Below are 21,458 nucleotides of genomic sequence, written 5' to 3'. Positions count from 1 at the left end.
GTGAGAAATGCTGAACCATTCTACCTGATCTGTGGTTGTATTGCTTAAATGTTTATGTTGTGGTAGTGACAAGGAGTCGAGCACTCTGGGACCTATGGTGGAAGTTACTTTGGGTTTATGTGCATGTTTCAATGCTGCACTGCATAGAGCAGTCAAGCCAGCTTGGGTGCTAGAAGCTGCAGAGGGGGGGTTGGTGTGATGCCCTCCCGACCTAGGTAGGTGTTCCTCTGGGATGAGTTTAACAGTGGGATGTCTCATGGTACCACTGCACTGATGTGATGATCGAGTAGGTTTGCACTATGTGAATGGAACCAGAGCCATCCCCTAATGATAGAATAGAATAATTTTTCTATATAGAATTCTTACTATATAGAATTCTATATAGAATAATTAAGTACTAATGCTTGCTAAAATGAAATGTTTTCATCAAACTTTAGGAAAAAAGTGTGTGGGAGGCGCAGTGGTGTGTAATTTTACAAATATCTAAATATTACATTTGCTTATACAGTTAAAAATAATTAATTGGGTCCTATGTAAGTGCCAGGCAATGTTTGTAAGGGTCAGTATGTTCATATCTGCTCCTTGATAATTCTACATTGTCATTGATTCATGGTTTCATGTCAACATCCAAATAGGAGAAAGCTAGTTTTTAACCTGGTTCTAGATTTTTAGCATGGAGTATTATTAGTTTCATTTCCAGCTTCAAAGCTATGCTTTTATAACAGCTGTAACATGATAGTTAGTAATACTGTCTCCCTAATATGACAAAAGCACAATAATTACCAAGCTTTTTACTTAATTTCTAAACTATTACTGTAGAGTAATATAGTAGATACTTTTTAACTTGTGCAATTCTGAATATTTATAGATGCTTTCAGCCACACTTCTCACTTGAGCTGTACTACTAGTTTAAATTAAAAAAAATTAGTTACTGCTGGCAAATAGCTTTGAAACATTTGAACTTCAGTAATAATAATCCCTCTTTAAGGCACAACTTATTGTATCTTAAATTGCTGTCATTTTTCTCACCATGTGATAGCCAGATAAAGTAAATACACAATTTTTAGATCCTTATCAGCTTTAAGAAAAAAAAATGTTTTTTAAAAATGAATATTGAGGCTCTGTTTAATGTTGTTGAATCTATTATTAAACAGCCCCCTGATATCTTAATAAAGAAAAGGCTATTTACCAAAGGAGTATGTTAAAGAAATTGCTAGCTGTTCTTTCAAGGTTATTTTTCAAATCTTGAAATTTGATGCAAACTGTTCTGCTTTGTATTGATGAAAAATATAATCAAAGATCTGTTGTTCAACTTCAGGTTAGCTATATGATTGTACTACATTATAGGAATGTAAACAAACATAGAAAACCCTCTCTGCTGACTAGATGTACCTTAGGTTTGCAAATTACCTACCAACGCCCTTTGGGATAAAGGCCTTCATGAAATCATTGTCAATAACTTACTGTTGGGTTGACTTATGTTATAGGTTGTTCTTCAAGATTTCGCAGGAGAGAGATTAAATGTTATAAAGCACAAAGTACAGAAGCTCCATAGGGCAATCTAAATGATGTTATAGGAACCGAACTATATTACAAAGAGGAATATTAAACGTATTTGTAATCTTCTGTTGTCATATGAGTGCCAGGCCCCTTTCTGTCTAATGGATTGCATAGATATGCAAAGGAGAAATAATAAAAGCTAATCAGTTTTGTTTTATGTAAAGCTGTTAATATGTAGATACTTGAGTTCCCTTAAAAAAAAAAAAATCTGAGTATTCTAATGAGGCATGTTGACGTTGTGTAAATTGCTTGGAGAAGAGGAGCTGCTGTAATCACTTCACTTGAAAAGTGAATATACTTAAAAAGAAAATAGGATGACACAGACGATGTTGTACATCTGTGCTAAAATTACTGTGAATTAGACCAGTCTCAGTTAACCTGAGACAGTTGGTGTAATGCTGGTGGGGGCTTTACCAACTGGGGAAACAAACCAAAACTGTACCCCTCTCTTTAGTGTAGAGGCACATGGATGTGAAGAGTGGGAATCAGTGCGATGGCCCCAGCATGCTGGAGATAAATGTGGAAGTGAAATATTTTTGTCTGTAACATGGGGGAAGCTGGAAGGGAAGGTGACACTTCTGTTGGTCACAGTAATTTCCTGGCATGCTTACCAGCCCTGCAGCTGTGCAGTGGCCCACCAGTGGGCCAAGGAATAGTTATGGTGACGGCTGCACCGAGTGAAGAAAACTGAGTTGTGGTGTGTGTTTGGAGGGAAACTGCAAAAAAATTTTTAAAATGGGCAAGTTGTAAAACAACTGGCTTCTTTCCTAGATAGCTACTGCAGAGCAGGATTGTCTCCACTACACTTAAATGTCAGGAATATGCTGAGGGAATACCTTTTGTGTGCACTGCTGCACACATTAAAGAAAACCTGGGCTCTGTGGAAGACAGCCCTCCCCATCTGTGGTGCAGACTATTTTCTTTGAGTCAGCAGGTCTTATAGGAGGCACTGAATATCCTGGGAGCCAAATGTGAACCGCTGAGAAATCCCAAGGTCTTTGGGGCATCTGCCTCCTACACTTCCAAATAGTGGAGACACTCCCTGTTAGTGGCCAGGAAATGCAAACATCCATAATGTAATAATCACTTATACCTCACCATGTTATTCATTCTGTGATGCTCTTCAGCTTCCAGGATTTAACAGTATTTTTCACAGACTTCATTCTGGATAAAATCTGCCTTCAGCCATCCAGTGGAGACCCACGTGAGCAGGAATTCCTGTGGCAGAGAGATTTGGACCTTGTGCTGATCTCCCTAAGAGGAATCGTAAGTGAGGATTATGGAAGGCAGCTTTGTGCTTGGAGTTGTTGTCTGGAGGCTCTTTAATTTACCTAGGAATTACACACTTCCAATTCACATGCAACAATTCAATGTGTGTGTTAGAAGCCATAATATTCACAACATACATAGCAGCTTGTTCCAGGGGAAGCAGGAGACCAAACCTTGTTCCAAGAGACCCTTTTCACTTGGACCATAAACTTCCTGTATGTTTTTCCCCATTACTTTCCCCAGTTCTTAGAGACACGTAAAAATCGTAATAGCTTAGTAATGGTACAAACAGTTGTTATAAAGCAGGATGTTTTCCACAAGAAAAACAGGAAAGATTCTCAGTCTGGGTGACCTTGGTAGAACTTGAACAAGTGGAGGCTCCTATATTGTACATCCATCCTGCTGAATAACATCTTATGGAGAAAAATCTTGAAAAGACCTCAACCAAAGTTTATCCCTGTAGCCTTCAGGCTAGGTGTATTCCTCAGAGCACTTAAAAAATATCCAGTATAATTTTAAATAAGCTATCAAAATAAATTACCTTCTTCAGTGCTCTCTTGTTGTCCTGGCTAAACCGATTCTAGTACAAAGTTATCTCTGCTACAACTAAAGTTTAGTCTTATCCTCAGTGTCACTTAAATAATCAAACTGCTCATTGTATTTCTCAAACTGTATTCCACTCTGGGAAATGCAAAAAAATCTGCTCTTGCTTCAAGACCTTTACTGCAAGAACTTAATCAAACAGTGGGCTTGCATCCGTCTTTTCTCTTCACCCCTGTTTCTGAACTCCTGCAGGATAAGGCTATTTGTGTGGAAGTGAATCAAGCTGTTAAAGTTGCTCAGCTGCCAGAGGTGACTCTGATATTTCTTCCTCTGAAGGTAAAGATCACTCCAGCTTGTTTCTAATTGTGTAATACAGCTTCAGTAAAATGCTACTATAAGCTGTGGTAGACAGTCCTGAATTAATTATTCATCTGGATATTAAAATATGTAGGCAAAATCAAATATCTTCAAATCCATGATAACATGGATCCTACACCTTAATATACGTTCAATTTTTTGCAGTTCCCAGCGTGTCTAGATTAGTATAGTTTTCAGAGATTGCAGCTTCCCTGCCTTTTAGAGAGACGAGCAAGTGCTGTGTGTAATGTGACTGATTCACTTGCCTTCACTTGATGTCTTGGTACTGCAGAGTTTATGCTGAAACCAGCAGTGGAGGGAGCTATGTAGTACAGAGGATGCTGAACTGGTCTGAGGAGCTGGCGTCTCTGTCCAAGGGTATTTGCTGCCAGCTGTTGCACTGCTGTCCCACAAGTGCCTTGCTGGCCTTTAAAGGGCTCTTAGCCAACAGGGCTGTGTTTGGAGTGGTCTGATATCAATGAAAAGCAAAGTATTTTCCCAAATCTTGGGAAAGGGGAAAGAATGCTGCTTTTACCTCTGTTGCATCTCCATTCTTTTGGAATCTCTCCTTTTTAAGAACAAAGAAGAACTGGGGAAACTCTAGCTGTCTGCCAAAATAAAAGTCAAAAGAAGGATCACTGTATTTGGAGATCTTGATCTCATTACCTGAAGAATTTGTGCTGCAAACGGCTGCAGTCTTCTAGTGTCTTTTAAAATGATACATGCGATATAAAACATTTTAACAAACAAATATGTGCTTCTGCAGGAGGAATGAATGTGTTTTGAAAGTCTATCAGTATAATTTCCCTGAAGTTTTTAAATGAGCAGGCAAGATAAAATGGTTTCAGGAGAATTTTGTTAATAGCGATGTTTTGGTTTCAAGGAAGGAAACTAGAACTGTGAAGATTTCACTTGGCAATGTAGAAAAAATACATAAAAGTAACAAAAATAAACATGTCAGTTTTCTCTCAACTTTAATGCTGTAAAGAAATACAACCAATAAAAAATGGCAGCAACTGTACAATGATTGTGTTTTGAACAGATTTATACCATAGGTTCTAACCAACATATGAGTTAAAGCTCTAATACATATTACAAGAAACTAAGCTGCTTTTTCACGCCACGCTGTGTACCTGCCCACCTTGATTATAGTTTAATAGATGATAAGATTTGATAGTTCTCTGGTTGTTCAACATGTATCCTCAATTTTTAGTTTATTTCCCCACCCTGCCTGGGATGGCAGTCATTCCTGTAGAGAAATTCAGATGATGTCTAAGGAACACTGAATTGTGTTAGTACTTCTCTTCGTTGCCCACTTCCCTGGAAGTAGTTTTAAACAGCAAGATTATCTTACTGAGCTTGTTTTAATATTTCTTTACTTTAGTGGGGGTGGAACATGTGCTGCTAGTACTGTTCATTAAACAAGTAAGATGTATAGCTCCTACTGTATTTAATTTGTTGAAACTGATTTTGTCACTTTTTAAATGTGCCTTGTATTCCACTGTGATACTAAAAATAAATGCATATTTGAAACTTGTAGCCCTCAGTCCTGTTTAAAAAACAAACTTCTCTGCCACACACACTGTACATGAAACTTTGTGCCCCTAAAACTCAAAGCTTGGTGCATATCTTAACTAGATGTTCACTGAAAATGCTACGAAACAATGAACTGAAGTCAGATGGTCTATGATTGTGTTATGAAACCCATTTAAAAAAAAAACCCAAAACAAAACACCCCAAACCCCCTCAAACAAGGAATTGTAGATTGGTTTTATTTTCAAGTGAATATAAGAGTACTCCAGCATTTAAAAATGCTCTGAAGTTTCATTTTAGAAACATGGCTTCAAAAAGACTACTTCAAATTTAAAAGCCTTTTGTTTAAATAATGATCAAAGATGTTAAAATTAAAGCAGATATTGATTCTTAAAAGTATTATGACACTTAAAAAAATAAAATGCTGCTTTATCTTGCCCTTTAATGTGGTATTTAACATCAGGCATGTGCAACACTTTATGGGATACTCCTTTATTTGTAGAATCTAGATCTGTCTATGCTATTTTAGAATACTGTTGTCACTATTCAAACTCATAATTGGTTTTAAGTACCGAAGTGGTTCTAGTTATTCCAGGTATTGTTTAAACAGTGTGTATATATAAATGTTTAGTACTTTGACTCTGAAACATGTATTTTGGGTTGGCTGGGGAAAAAATTTTTACTTCTAAATGGTGTGGAATAATTTATTTATTCCTCAAGGAAGATGCACTGGTTCTAAGTCTCCCCCCTCCCTTCAGCCTGTAATTATCAGAGTTGAAAAATCAACTACTATTGAAGTTAATAAATTTTCATTTATTTTGGGTGAAAAGTTCAAAGCTGAAGTGCCTTTATAACAAATGATAGACCAAAGCTTGCACAGTAGTGATCATACTTCAATAATGTAATGATACTCTAAAAATATCATTTAATAGGTAGTAGTAATGACTTAAGTCTGTGATTACTGGATCCTTGGGAACACAGATTACTTCTAAGGGATCCATAAAAAATGATTAAGAAAAGTGCGTTACTTGACAGTCGGTTTAAGGAAGCTGCATAGCCTGTGTTCCCACTGGGGGTTTCTTTCAGTTCTGGAAGCTGAAACAGATTGAAACCCACTTTAGTATTGCTTTTTTTTGGCGATGCTGTTGATTATCACCACTTAATAGCACGTTCTCTAACAGTACCCTTTTAAAACTGTATCTGGTAACAAAATGTCTGGTTATTGTTCCCCTGAACCCCTCTCCCGAGCGGTGCCTGTGTCTGATTCTGCCCTGCTCAGCCGCAGGAAGACGTGCCTGGCTGTGTTGCGATGTGGCCGTGCTGGCGCACGGAGAGAGGGTGCCGCTCGGTAAGCGTTGCGTGTGTTGCGGTGTCACAACACGCTGAGGCCCAGACGGCTCTCCGACATGTCTCCTGTCTTTGAAACTATTAATCAGTCACTTCACTGTGGCAGAGCCACGTCAGAACGACTGCTAGATTAGCCTTGTAAGTGCATCTGAAATAACCCAAACTTTCTGCAGGGATGAGTTATTCCGATTTTGAGGGAAATGATCTTTCTGGTGGAAAGTGAAGCAAAGATTAGAGAATCTCTAGAGAATCTCTGAAAAGAGAAGCTAGCTTCACTGCCTAAAAGTGAAGAATCACTATGTATTTAATGAACGTAAAAGTAATTTTGCAATATTTTTTCAGACCCAAATGCTTATCAGGTGGTCATAAATATATTGTCTAATTGTTCTTAACTGCATATTTATGCAGTATATGTATGAAACTGCTAATTGCTTAATCAGAAATTAATAGCGGTGTTAATATTCTCTCAGTTAGGAGGGTAAATTATAGTAGATGATACAACATTGAGAGATTAAAATCCAAATTTTCAAACTCAATCTAAAGCTTAAAGTTTATTAAGCCCCCACCCTCAACTTCCATTGGCATTAACGACTCTTGTAAGTACCAACACATATGGAGATTGGACCACTTGGATCTTAATTCTTACATAAGCAAGCAGAAGGTTAACAAACTTTAAAATTGCAAATGAAAGAGCCAAAATGAGGATGAAGTAGTTATTGTGAATTAGAATACCTCTGTCTGGTGAGCAACTGCCTTCCTCTCTAAAATGATGGTATGACTTGTAATGAAGTAGCTTTACTGTTGAAGTTAAACATTATAATGGTTTTTTAATGGCACCTTAATGGCCTCTCTGAGGACTTGCACTGAAATAATTTTACCTTCTCATAATTGCACTTCATAATGGACTATAGCAGCACAATTTAAGGTCTCAGTAATTTTTTCATTGGTTTGTTAAGTATAACAAACCCTCTAAGTTACCATTCTGTCAAATACAAAAAGTATTAGATTTTTTTTTTGATTGTTGTATTGCGTATATCTTCCACACCTAAATATTTTGTCTGTCTCAGCAATAAGGTAGTAACTGATTTTAATAAAATTTTATCTGCATTGTGTAATAACAATAAAGTGTATATTGAATTGATTTGCCATCCAAGAGGAGAATTTCTTATGATACACTCTTTATTTCATGTGTATGTGTGACTCAAGCTAGGTGTCATGAAGTAGATTTTTACATATCCAATGCTTACATTATTCTGTGAAAATAGGCTGAAAGAAAGTGCCTGTTCAGCTTTGTTATTTTTGTGAAGCCCAGGTGTTGAATGGAAATAGTTCACTATAAATCTGGCACGACTTCAGCTCAACAGGCACAGCTACAGATATGCCATAATAAAAAGAAAATTTTACAATGAGTTGCTGTGTCATGAAAGCACTTACATATAACTGCTATTGAATAACTTTGAAACTTTTAACTGTGTTTTTATGTAAATGACCTGGCAGGCCAAGGTTTCACCCTGAGCTTGTTCATACTTTCACAGTTTATTTCAGTTCTCATCACAGAGATGTTAATTGTAGGTAAACATCCTTTATAAACAAACTAATTCTAATCTTCAGTTTATAAAGGCAGCAGGGCCTATTTCTGAATAATTACATAATACTGTAGCATTTATATACGTTAATCGAGCATTTAAATGTTATTAGTATTCTGATATTTCATGTTGCAACATTCATGCATGTGTTACTTGTCAATGTTTAGCAACATTTCATCTGGGGTAAAACTTTAGCTTTTGATACAATGGCAATATATAATTTACAAATTCTTTAATAGAAATGTCTATGAAATGTTTATATCAGTCTTGCTCAGTCTCTTATCATTACCTTTTTTTTAATAATTTACATCTTTCTTAAGAGTTCTGTTTGCCAGTTTTGACTTGACAGGCTCTCATGGAGGCTACACTATTTATTTATATTAGCAAAAACCCAGCCAATATGTATATTTCAAAATTATTTATGTTTTCAGTTTTGATTGGCTGATTAGATTTTTCTTGTGCTACAAGTTAGCTTTTGAAATATGGAATCGTTAGGTGGATGTCCAAGAGTAGATGGCCATCAAACAAGCTTAGGTTGAATGTAGTAGCTCTCATTATAAAAGCTTTACCAGGAACATTCCCTTATTGTATATAATTGGATAGATAGCGCTTGACATAGTGGTGTGGGGTTTTTGTTTTCTTTTATAGAATTCTGTTTTACTTCTTTTGTCTTTCCCTTTGCCAGCTGAAAATGTCAATGTTTTATCTTAGTCTACTAGTGTTTCCTTAAAATAATTTTGTAGGATGCTGTCAGCAAAAAGTACACTTTTGATTAGGTTGTTATTTTCCTGTTAATGGCAAAACCACCCGATTGAAGCTTCACAATTAACAATTATGGAGCCTTCCTTGGGGAAAGGGCTGCTGAGTTCCTGTGGGAGGGAAGATTAAAATAAAACACACCAAGTAATTGGAAATGTATTTCATAGGCATGCTTAGTATGTTAGTGCTGCCTCCTGAAGCTAAATGTAGTGCTTGTACTTAACACAGCCTTTGCTGGATTCACCATGTTTAAAGCTTGTTGGCATGTTTGCAAATCAGTTTTCATACCACCAACTAGTTTCTAGTAGTACTGCTAACTTGGTTAGCAGTGCACTACTAGTATAACTTAAAACGCCTCTGCCTGGATAAAGTCCCCTACAAAATAAGAGCTACCTTAAGATCTAATGTACTGTTTTTTGGGTTTTTTTTGTAAAAGAGAAGATTTTTCCACCTCATTGGTTTGATAAATGTACTTGAAACATTTTAATATTAACATTTTGGGGGAAAAAAAAATAATGAAGTGAGACCTTATGCTGGCTGTCTCAGCTAATCGAATTTATTGTATTTTGCTACTTTCCTTTTTCCTTGTTTCTCCAGTAGTGAGAGTAGTCTAGTAATAAACTATCCAAATACAAACTCTTATTCAGATATTAAAGCAATAATAAAGTTGGCTCTTTTTTACCATTCATTAGTCCTGTGCTTTGGACTAGTAAAATAATCATGTTTTGAGTTATGTCTGCTGCAAGAAGAAAGCTAGTGGAAATCTGTGTTTGCTCAAATGACAGCATTGATATATACTTCTTACACCGCATCTAGATTAGGAAGATGGATGTCGTTTAAAATATGTTCCCTAGCACACTTCTAAACATTTCTGGAGCAAGTGATCAACACATCTGAAAATGTGTTAGCTTTATCTAGCTTTACAGAATCCTGCTGAAAAACTCGTTTTTGGGGCACTTGGTTTACAAATTAAGCTGGTATGCCCAAAATGTCATCAATCATAGTCTATATGGCAATCTGAACGTCTATTTATGTCCTTCATAATTGTATGAAAATAAGTTTATTAACACTTAAACAGGTTGTACACTAAGCTAGACCTTAGCTCAGTTTTTCCTGGACCTTAGCTCTTAGTTTTTACACAGTTTAACTATATGTTTAGGCAAAAGAGTGCAAAGACAGTGATCCATTTTGTAATTCTCCTTTCAACAAATTTTACCTTCTACTAAAACTATAATGTTTAGCTCATTATTTTAAGAAGACAGGAATTGAAACAGCAATGAAAAATTCTAAATCTTCCTGTAGTTACTCTAGGAATTTATACGTATTACATTACATGCTGATTCAAGATCAGATTTTTTTCAATCACGCAGAGGCTGGAAAGACTTAGGCATACCTGCCAATTCTAATGCTTGGCTATTTATTGCTTTTCAGCTATTTGTTGCTTTTTTCCCGGCTTTCTCTTGCCTCAGTTCTATGAACAGCAAAATGTACCTGTTTATGTGAATGACTTCTTATCTTTACTGCTGTTGGTTAGAAATACCCAAGGAGCACTTTTAACTCTTGCAATCCTGCCCAAAGCTGCACCTCATCCAAGTGAGGAATCTGAAGAGGCAGCAGCAGCAGCAAATACTTTTTTGTAATTTTTCCATGGGACTACTCCTGTCCTGTGGTCCATTGACTTTCAAAGAACCTTTTAAACTACAGTTCTGAGCCTGCTTTGCAAACTAGAAAAGACATGATTTTCTGTAGATAGTGTGGGACTTTCTTCTTTACAGTATTTACAGAAATTACAGTATTTAGATATTGATGAGATCAGAAAAGCAGTATAGTTCAGGGAGTACCATTCTCTTGAATCTATGCCTGTTAGCAGATACGACATTCAAGTTTCAGTGACTAATTCAGTTTTGCAGTTAAAAAGAAAGAAAAAAAAAATCAGTTTTTTCTCCTTGAGACACACCAGGGAGCAATGTTATTCCAAAAAGGGAACGGAGAGGGTCACGGGTCTTCAGCTTCACAAGTCTGTGGAGCAACCTGAGCATGCGTTGGAAGGGAGCAGCATATGTTCTAGTCAAAGCATAGTAATTCTTCATGCTTCCTGTAACTCAGTACTATCCCACACCATCCTTGACCATGGCTGTTTCTTAAATGCCATCTTTGTGTTTAGATTAATCGAGAAGTTGGAAACAATTTCTTGCTGTCATTTATCTAGTAGGAGCCATTGACAGAGGAAGTTGGTAGTTACAGAAGAATGGCACAGCTTGGTTAAATTAAGGGGGAAGAGTTCTGTTATTTTAGTATGGATGTTATGTTGAAATTAACCTGAATTGATCAGTTAAAAAAGTTTTTAATTTTGTTATGCATGCTCCAGAAATAAATTTCTTGTTTAGTATTCTTGATTGGCTTTGCTGTAGTTCCTTTATGCATGGAAATTCAAAATGCGTACAACTTAATTCCCAATACTTGCTTCCAACCTCTAATTTATCAAAATTGAATCATTGTTCTTGGGTTCACTGTGCAATTAGTGACTGCCAGTTTGAATAGATGCACCTTTCTCTTTCTAAAAGTAAGGCTGCTATGTTTTCTTTTCTGCAATCTAATTGGCTTGGAGGCAAGTGCGTTGTAGGTAATCATAGAATGACAATGGAAGAGACATGCTCAATTCCTAATTTATCAGTCTTCATGTGCTTGATGAGTTCTCACATTACTTTGGTTACTCTGCTTATGTTGCTGTGACTTTTTTTTCTAGCAGTGAATGCCTAGTTTGGATGGTCAGTAAGAGAAAAGCCTTTATTTTGTGTCCTATGAGCTGGTTGATGGTATAGCAGACCCCTGAACATTCTTCTGGGGCTGCCACTTACTTGAGTATCAAGTGCTGTCCCTTTCCTGCTTTCTTTTGTGACTTACCAAGAAAGTTTTTATTATCTGCAACCCAAAGTACTTTATTTTCAGGGGCTGTTTTCCGGAAACCTTTCAGTCAGAAAATAGGATCTGGAAACGTATAATCTGTAATAAATCTCATCCGTTATATTGTTTAGTTGCTTACATGATTTTTAAACTTTTGATCTTGAGGGTGAGGAGGTCTGGTTGTGTTACCTAAAATGCTGGCTGCAGTATTTTCACAATGTTCCTAAGCTATACAGGAAAGCAAGCAACTTCTAAAGCCTTTATTTCCAAATATTACGAAGAATGTGAAAGAGCAATTGAATTACAACATGCCTCAGAGAAAGTGAAAAGAAAATTGCTTTTGTAAAGAAATCTCTAGTATAATTTTGTCACTTGGCTGTTTGTACCTGCCATTTTGGCTCCATATATTAATCCTAGCAGATAACTATGTAATCATTATACTTCTGTAATATGAGAGGAAATGAAATGAAAGCGGTTGATGGAAAAGAAATGGAAAGGCAATGTTATAAATAATGAAGTACAGAAGAGTAAGAACTAGTAGTGAAATATGAACCAGCTTGATACATTAAAGCCAATTTTAATAAAATTGGAAAAAATGCAATTAAAGTGTTCATGGTATCTTAATGCCAGAAAGGCACTGGAGAAAATCTTTGAAAATAACTAGCTAATTTCAAAGCTTCAAGTCTTGGTTGTTTATTTCTTTCAAATATTGGAGAATTCATTAGTTTATAATTGTAGATTTAGGGGAGGTAATACAGTAATATGTGTCTTTTTCCTAATAACATTTGCATATTTCATTGTTTTGGGGATTCTTTGTAAGGGGAAAGGATGGACTGGTTGTTGTTTATAATATAAAACTGCTTGAATGTGTGGCAATAAGCAGTATTTTCAGAGTAGCAGGCTGAAATGTATGCTTTTAACTTTTTAGCTCAGCAATTAAAATCACATCTGACATCATAAGATAAAAGAACAATGTCAGGTTTAATGAGAATTTAGTATTTCATCTAGAAATAATACTGAGTTTCTGTAAGAGCTGAGTTTTGAAGTCAAGCAACAACAGTTGAAACAGTTCATCTCTTGGTAAAAATAATTGAATATAAATCTGTCTTCCTTTGACAGATGCATGATATCATCTAGTCCTATACTACTTGATACACATGTTTAAATGCCTATGAAGGAAGATATATATTTCAGCCTGTGTATTTTTTAATGAACTGTTCCCTCTGCCTGAATAATTTATTATGTACTAAATATGTAAGCCTTTATTCCATGTAAATCTATGAGTTTATTTTATAAACCTTTATTTTAAAGGTATTTATTACCAGGTATGACTAAAGTTCAGCAGCCTTTGGTGTTTAAAATACAACTTTCTAAATAGTTCTAAGACACTTAATTTCTTAAAAACACTTTTAAATTAAAGCTGTAGTTGTTACAACCATGACTTTTTAAATTATAGTGTTGTGGCCTTTGCCTTCAGCCTTAGACTGTTCTTGGATACATTTTTCTAACCTCATATGTAGCTGCCACTCAGAAGAATGAGTTTGGGATCCTTTTCTGGTAAAGAATCTGTAATTCGTGTTCCTTTCTGGCAGAGAAGGCATGATCAACAACTTCACTCATTTGAAATAGGAAGTTTTTTATGGCTCTAATTCCTAGGGGACTTTCTTATCCCCTGTTTTGTACCAGGCCCTGAAAAAATTTTCTTTTGATACTGAAGTCCGGTGGCTATATTGTAACCTGGTTCTATATTCCTTGCAGAATTGCCATGCTCTAAACCAGTTGATTAGTGTCTGTTTGTTTATTACTTCCCTTGGTAGTTTAGAGAACATGCTTCTGGGTTCAGGCATCATGTTGGATGCTCTTTGGGGATGTGGGTCATTTCAACTTTGCTGGTTACGCCCATGCAGTCTTTCAGGCTTATTGTTCCATCCTGGTTTGAGCCAGCGTATCCAGCATATGGAAAAAGTGAAGAAAGACAGACTAGAAAAAAGTGATTTCCACACAAGTTATTCTTGAAGCACTTGACTATCTCAGTTGAAAGAAAAACCCTGAAATGCCTTTCATCCTGAAGAATCTGTTAATCTGACATCTGAGTGTTTGGCAGAGAGGCAAACTTACATGCAAAGGACTCAGCCCTTTGCAACCTCTCTCCTTTTTTTAATGGCTGGCTGCCTGTACAGAGTAAGCACCAGCTACTGAGTAGACATTCATCTCAAGCTTTGGATAGAGTATGTTGGAACTCTCCCTCTAGCTACACTTTTCCCTTACTATGATTAAGCAGTAGAAATACACAGGAATAGGGAACTACTTAAGAGACTCTCTAAGAAAATGCAGACTTGATGGTGGCTTTGTGATGATCCTCTGATGGGATTTGAAGCATCTTTCCTTGGTACCAACATATAGTAGGTTCTCCATTTGTGGGCGTAACACGGTTAACATCTCTGTCAATTCTAGGTACAGAGTGGTGTTTGTAATTTGGGGTGGACACATTGTTACAGCTGAGCATTCACAGCTCCCACCTTTTTGTAATTTCTTATTTGTATAGAAGGTGCATAGCTTGTCCTTTAATTGCCTTGTTTTCAGTTCTGCACACCCATTTTTGTTTCTTGATATGCAATGGCTCACCTTTATACGACTTTCTGTGGGCATGCGTGCATCTTTTAAGTGATTGCTGATAACTGTAAATATCAAATACCACTTCCTGCAACTAGCAAGTAGAGCTTCCCTTTTCCTCTGGAAGATGAATATTGAAAGTTAAAACTCTGAAATTGTTCTTCTGGGGATGCACTGCACAGTATCCTCCTTGCAGCAGGGCACACACAAATGTATCAAAGTTACACTGAGCTAAATTCACCAGATATGAGGCTTGAAGGAAAATCCCAGGCAGGTCATACAGAACCATACCTAGGGTTGAATGCACTCGGACGAAGCTTGCAGAGCATTGCCACTGCACAGCAGGACAGGGTCTGCCATCCTCCTCTTCTGCCTTCTCTTTCCATTAAGCTGTGAAGCCACAGCAGAAGCGGCACCTCTCAGCATTATTTGAAAGCACATTTGCGGGCTCCAGTGAATTTGCATCAGACCGTATCTTGAAGGAAGTCTGTCCTAACTCTTCTGTCTGAACTGACGGCTTATATTGGGCATTAACTGTGGGGTTTGGTAGCAGGGGCTGCAGGGCTGGCCTGTGAGAGAGGAGGTTGTGAACTGCCCTGTGCTGCTACAGCTGGTTCCAGCTTGCTCTGAAATGGATGAAAGCAGCTCACTGTGGGCCAGAACTTCAGAGGAGCATGTGGTGCCTCCGTTCACACATATTGAAGAAAGGGGGCAGCCACAAGGACACATGTGAGGAAACGTGAGGACGCACATGAGGACACACAGAGGGTGGTGGGAGGAGATGAGGAAGAGATGTGGATTTGGAGAGAGGGAGCAGAGGAGCAGTAAGAAGCAAAGAGCAGGGAGTGAAAAGAGTAAGGTGCAAGGAGAGGCAACAAGAAACCTCGAGGCCCTGACTCCAGCCTCCTGCGATGGCCGTTGTCTCACTGAAGGGAGTGGAAGGGACTGAGTGAAAACAGGTGAAGCTGGGGTAGGAGTAGGGGAGGAGAAGCGCTGGACTGAAATGGGGCCTGGGAAGGGAAGGTGCTCCCCTAAGCGCACGTTTAACTCTTGGTCTTTTTTCCTCAATACCTCAATCTGCAATTAAAAGTTTATGTTAATTGGCAAGAAACTGAGTGAATTTCCTCAGTCAAGACTGCCTTGTCCATGCGGCTCTAATTCCAGAAGGCATTGCAACACCGCCGTTACCTGAGCAAAAAGAGCTGATGGAAAGCATAACAGTGAAGAGAAATGTGGTATTCAGTAACTTGTGCCTTCTGCGTGGTTAGTGGTCTCATCCATGAGAGTGGATCGTTTGTTCCGTTTCACATAATGGAGAGAAATGCGCAGCTTTAGGGGTGCGCTTTTTCCATTTATACAGCTTTTTTTTTAATCAAGCGGGAACTCAGAAGTGCTGTTGAACTTGCTTTACTTCATCCTTCTTGTGAAAATTGAGTTTTCATACTTAATCACTAAAACAGGACAGAAAAATATCTGAAGCATGTACCACCTGTTTTTCCTTTCATCTTGATTCATTCATTAGCTTCCTCATACTAAAAGCCCTCCAAGATACAATTAACCCTTTTTTAATACTGTGACGCTTGAAATGATCATTAAAAGTCATTAAAGCAGAGAAACTTACTTTCAAAAGCAGTTTAATATGAAAATTATCCTGATTTCTTTTCTTGTGGGTAGGGTAGAATACTTAGAGTATGGCCATCACGGTTTCTGTCTTAACTGACTATTCGAGTAATTAATGATAATTGGTTGCTTTGCATTGCAGAACTGTGCTCCGTGCTAGAAGATACTTTGATGAAATAATTTTCTATAATGGAATGTTGTCTTCTGAGTATGGACTATATAATAATGATATTGTCAGCGAGTCCTTTTTGTCCAGTAAGAAGAAAACATAATTGAAGATAAAAATACATTACCAAAAGTCTTGCTTTTTTCTTCCCCTTTACATTCTTCTGTATTGTGAATTGTGCTGTTGCCACAAGAAAGCAAACCTCTACTTATGTTTGCTGATTTACCAAATTATTTTTGTTTTTAACATCCTTTAAAATGCACAATCATGCAGCCAATTTTATTTTGGTACTAACTTCAGTGCTCTTACATCGACGTACATGAAGGTTGAATTTCATCTCACTTTAAAAAAAGTCATTTTTTTGTATTCTGTTAATTGCTGAGTCTGTTCCCTGCATTACGTAACCAATCTTAGAATTGAGAAATTGATTAGAATAGACAAAATTCAGAATAACCTTCTAAACTCGTAGGCAGTGTTGTTTTCATCCTGCAGGTTTTTTCAGGATGAAAATGACTAATCGCAAAGAGAAGTACCATGAAGTAAAATGGTGACTTTAAAGCAATAAGCTGCCTTGGGTTTACTGAAACTGCAATAAAACTATCATGAAGCACTCTCAAAGTGTTGATTTATTGGTACTACTAATATTAGAAGTAATAAAATGTAGGATTTACCGGTATGGTTATAGCATTTGTTATCCATTTTATTAGACAACTCAACAGGTATTATATTATATTGTACAATCATAAGATATTTTATAATCTAGCTTTTACTGAAGCAGAATATTCATAGGGAAAATAGTTTTGATATTTAGCCTTCTCTCACAGAAGTGAGGATACTGCATCTTTATATGGGTCATTTGTTGCTAAACTTCTAATTTTATCTTAAAACTATGACGAAAAGAGCACCATGAAAAGGTTGTGGTTTTGATTATTGTGAACTATATTTGGTAACTGAAATTGTAATTCAGACTAGTTCTATTTTCTAAAATATTTGGAAACAATTGTCTTTCTCTTTAAAAATTATTCTAAAAATATGAGCAGGATTGTTTATGTTCTGAAAATATTGGTTGTTATATACTTAGAAAAAATTGGATAACTAGTGGAATAGGATTTCAGAAGTGCTCAGCATCAACCTAATTCTGTCCAAAAGAGACTGAAAAATAAAAGGACTTAGACCAGTCCTTAGAAATCTCCATGTAGCACATGATGATACTCTTATCTGTCCTCTCAGTGAAGTTAAAGTAAAATTCTACTTAAAATTACAAACTGAGTGAGAAATATGATAGTAGCCTATCTATCTATAGGCAGATGTGAAAGCTGTAATCTGCTAGGATTCTTCTTACTTGATGGAAAGCAAGATACGATAGAGACAAAAATTTGGAAGAAAAATTATTTAAAGGGAAAATGTATTTGGATACATGCCTGCACAGAGGTAGGGCAGCATTAGGAATGGGAAAGTATAACATGAATTGCCATTGAGAGCATTGTAGACATTTCAAGAAATAATACAAGTCATAAAAATGTATTACTGATTTGTGCCGTGTTAATAAAATGCCATAATTCTAATCAACCGTGCAATTATTTCAAACAGACTTTTACAGCTTAGCAGATATGACTTCAGAATGCAAAGCTTTCTCAGCCATGATAATTTGCTGTAGCTACTTATCAGTACATTGAAAAAAATACCGTGATTCTTTATAAAGTTGTCCTTATCCTTCTTTTTAAGGTATGGGATGCTGTAGATACAGGCTGGTGTTTAAAAACATACTCCTGTCATTCCTGTGCTGTTCGAGCTGCCCGGTGGTCATCTTGTGGAAGAAGGATCCTCAGTGGGGGCTTTGATTCCATGCTGCATTTAACGGATGTAGAAACAGGTAAAGGTCACGTAAGGGTGCATTATAGCCCTATCTTTATTGAGTACAGATAACTTTGGATCTTCTTAGCCTTATTCTTTCTTCTAAAATTATAGATAAAATCTATAGATCAAAGTTAGAATTGTTGAAACGTGTCCCACAAAAAAAAAAAAGAAATCTCTCAGCAATTAAGGGTAGTTGGAGATGTTTAAACACTGAAATATCTTTAACGTCATGATCACATGTAATTTCAGTTGTCAGATACTGCACAGATTAATAGAATGAAGCGTGTGGTTTTTTTAATGCTCTGTCATGAACATTCGTTAAAGCATTTGAAGAGCCTCTTAAGGCTGACTTCAGTAACATTTATACATATGGTTAATTTAAACATAGGCTTGTACCTCATTCTCAATTGGGCTGGTTTTAAGTTTGTGCTTAAAGTTAATTAGGTGATTTTTTTTTTTTTTTTTCCCCCCTGAATTGGACCTTAATTAGGAGTATAGAAACTTAAATTCTGGTAGGAAACCTTGAGACCGAATGTCACAGAAGCACTAGGCTGACAGCAATATGTTTCAAAAGTCGATTTTCTTTAATAATATCAAAATGCAACAGTCAAATTGAACAGGAATGTTATGTGGTATTGAGATATAACTACCGGATTGAACAGGAATATTAGGTTGTAAACACTGCGACAAACACAGTTTATGTACAGGTTCAAGATGTCAGCTGGGAACTATCGCCACATGAACCGTAACCAAGTCTAAGCTTAGAATGATGACTCCAAATGCACATATCACTCACTGATAAGGCGAGGCACTCCATCCCAGGAAGTTTCCTTAGATGGCGTCCCGATCCAAGGGGAGAGTCTCTGCCTGCAGACCCGCTGCTCTGAGGAAGACTGGCTCAAAGGGGTCTTCCGGCAGGCTCCATTTATACCCTAGGTCGGACTGGGGCTTGTGGTCATATATGGTTGGGGGTCTAAAAACTTCTCTTAACGGTGGTGTTCCGTTGGATGGGGCGTTTCTGGTGGGCTCAGGTAGCTGGGGTATGTGACTTGGAGCACTCTGTGTACGTGACTCCAATCACCACACAGGCCAGGTGGCTCAACCCCCAAACTGTGGCTTCTAGCTTTAACTCTCTTCTCTCAGCAGTCAAGAAGTTTTGGTCTTTATTGGGGCGGGTGCACCTGCCACGCTGAACCTGGATTGCTTTGATGCAGTTGTGAATTTGATCTGGGATTTGATTGTTGTGACCTTAACAACCAATTTCCTGGATGCTGTCTCTCGTCATGTCTCCTTCACAAACTAAAGCACTTCTATCAGCTATATTTCTTCTCTTCTTTATGTATGTTATCAGCATTCATACAGCATCATTCATTGGAGCTGTACATAATAAGACACCTCTGTGTATGTGTAAATGAAAGATTAGGCCTAAAATAGTACCTGAAGAGATGCAATTTTATTTTTTCCACTTAATTTATTTTAAGTGTTTAACTCCTGCAAAGGTGCAGTATTTTTTTTGTAAGACTACAAAAGAAATCCCTACAAAAATTAGAAGCAGTTCTTGTCTAGGAGGGTTTTCTCTTATGTAAAAGTAAGAAGCACATTATATGTGAATATCTGAAGAGTAGAAGTCCTATTCAGATGAACTGGGAAAGTGGCCAAGGAAATTTGTGAATATTGTTCACATGAAAAGATTCTTTTCCATGCTCTAATAATTTATTTTTCTCAACATTTGTCATACCAGAACTATTTAAATTCAGTGATGGCAGGAAAGGAGCTGTTGTAGTTTGGGAATGTAAAACATGTGACACAATTACGGAATATTGATGTTTTGAGAATATTCAGGTTTTGTAATGGGGAAAAGATCTTAATATATCTGATGTAGTAGTAGTACATGAGGTTAATAAACTAAGCCATTAATTTTCCAGACTTGTCTTTTTTTTATTTTCAGTCTCATTGCAGCAACCTCATTTCTAGTCTCATATATAACTGAATTTACTAATCCAAGTGGATTTAATTTTGACTGTTGTGCTTACAAATTCTAAGCAGAATGGCTACCTTCTTAATGGGGTTTAAAGCAGCAGAGTAGATTTTATGTGTCTAAGTCATTTGAAGGGACTACTGCGGGGAAAATCTCATTTTGTAAAATCATAGAACAAATTCCAAAGACACATGATTTTAATCATATACTTTAATTTCTAATGTCTCTTTGACTTAACTATCCAGTAATGGGATAGTACTCTGGATTAAGTTGATTGTATTGCTACCTTTGAAAGAAGGTGTTTCTAGTGTTTTAGGCAATGACAACAATAATGAATTATATTTACCAATTTTCAAAACAGATAAGCTTATAAATGGTTCTTTCCTTACTGACTTGTAAGTTATGTAGTATTTCTAACTACTTTAATAAACAGTATGTGTAAAGGCAAAATGAATGCTTATAGTCCTTGAAAATACCAGATATTCATTATTGCCTTTTTTCAAGGACACGGGATTCCTTGTAGCTCCTGTGAACTGCAGTTGTAATGTTGATGTCTGGACCTGACTTTCAGTGATACACACCTCATTTGGAAAACTATGATAGGAGTGATCGGAATTTTATTCTGATTTCCTACATGTGTAGGCCAGTTTCTGATTTCCTTCCCTGTTGTAAAGTTACTCTTTTTTTTCATACATTTCAGTCAATTCTTTTCAGAGAAACAGGGCAAGCAGTTTGCCTCTGGAATCCAAATCAATTTGATATAAAAAGCCTCATTTCCATTTGAAAAACACTAAGGCAGCTATAAGATTTTGATTTACATTAGTTCACTGAATCATTCATTCCTCCTCACTCTTCATCAGTGCTGAGATGATTTCTTCTTTGATTAACTTCAGATAGATGTTAGAACTGTTCCTTCACAGGGGACTTCTAGATACTTTTTTGGACTGAGGTCTTAACTGTTTTCCACTGATAGACTGAACTAACTACCACTGTGTTTAAATGCAGTAAATGCATGCCAGTGGGATTTTATAAATAATAATGCTGTCTTTAAGGCTTTATGCTCTTGTCTCTTGTGTATGTTGTTCTGGTTCAGCATTTTTCTAGTCATGTTTGCTAACGTCTAATCTTTCTTGTCTTTGTTTTCAGTATAGATTTTATATATTACATCTGTGTTATAAAAACTTCTACATGTCCTTCACCAAAAGAAACCTAACAGTCTGAAGAGAATTACTTCTGAAAGTTTAGGAAAGGTTGCAAATACAGCTTTGTACATGCGTGGCATTGAGCTGCTCAGTTGGTTTTTTTTTTGTCATTTTGTGTTGTTTTTCTGTTAGGAACATAGTTTCTGCCCTGTTAAATCAAAATT

The 21,458-nt window shown here is 36.7% G+C and overlaps 1 protein-coding gene and 1 long non-coding RNA gene across 10 annotated transcripts in view; both read left to right on the top strand.

Annotated features, from left to right (window-relative positions):
* Positions 1-21,458, top strand: part of WDR25 (WD repeat domain 25) — a 72,473-nt gene that overhangs the window by 20,291 nt on the left and 30,724 nt on the right. For 8 of the 9 annotated variants that reach the window (XM_030000612.2, XM_030000620.2, XM_030000645.2 and 5 more), the window contains exon 3: positions 17,983-18,130. The exons of the other annotated variant lie outside the window; for it this stretch is intronic. In XM_030000612.2, the coding sequence (XP_029856472.1) occupies positions 17,983-18,130 (148 nt within the window). The remainder of the gene's footprint in view (positions 1-17,982; positions 18,131-21,458) is intronic. 9 annotated transcript variants of the gene reach the window in all.
* LOC121232603 lies at positions 392-5,262 on the top strand. The gene is made up of 2 exons (XR_005931403.1): positions 392-2,826; positions 3,625-5,262. It is a non-coding gene; the product is annotated as an uncharacterized LOC121232603 (long non-coding RNA).

The sequence above is a fragment of the Aquila chrysaetos genome, chromosome 2 (assembly GCF_900496995.4).
Source record: "Aquila chrysaetos chrysaetos chromosome 2, bAquChr1.4, whole genome shotgun sequence".
In the NCBI taxonomy this organism is placed as follows: Eukaryota; Metazoa; Chordata; class Aves; order Accipitriformes; family Accipitridae; genus Aquila; species Aquila chrysaetos.
The sequence above is the reverse complement of the archived record's forward strand: the minus strand, read 5'-3'. Positions and strand labels throughout refer to the sequence as shown.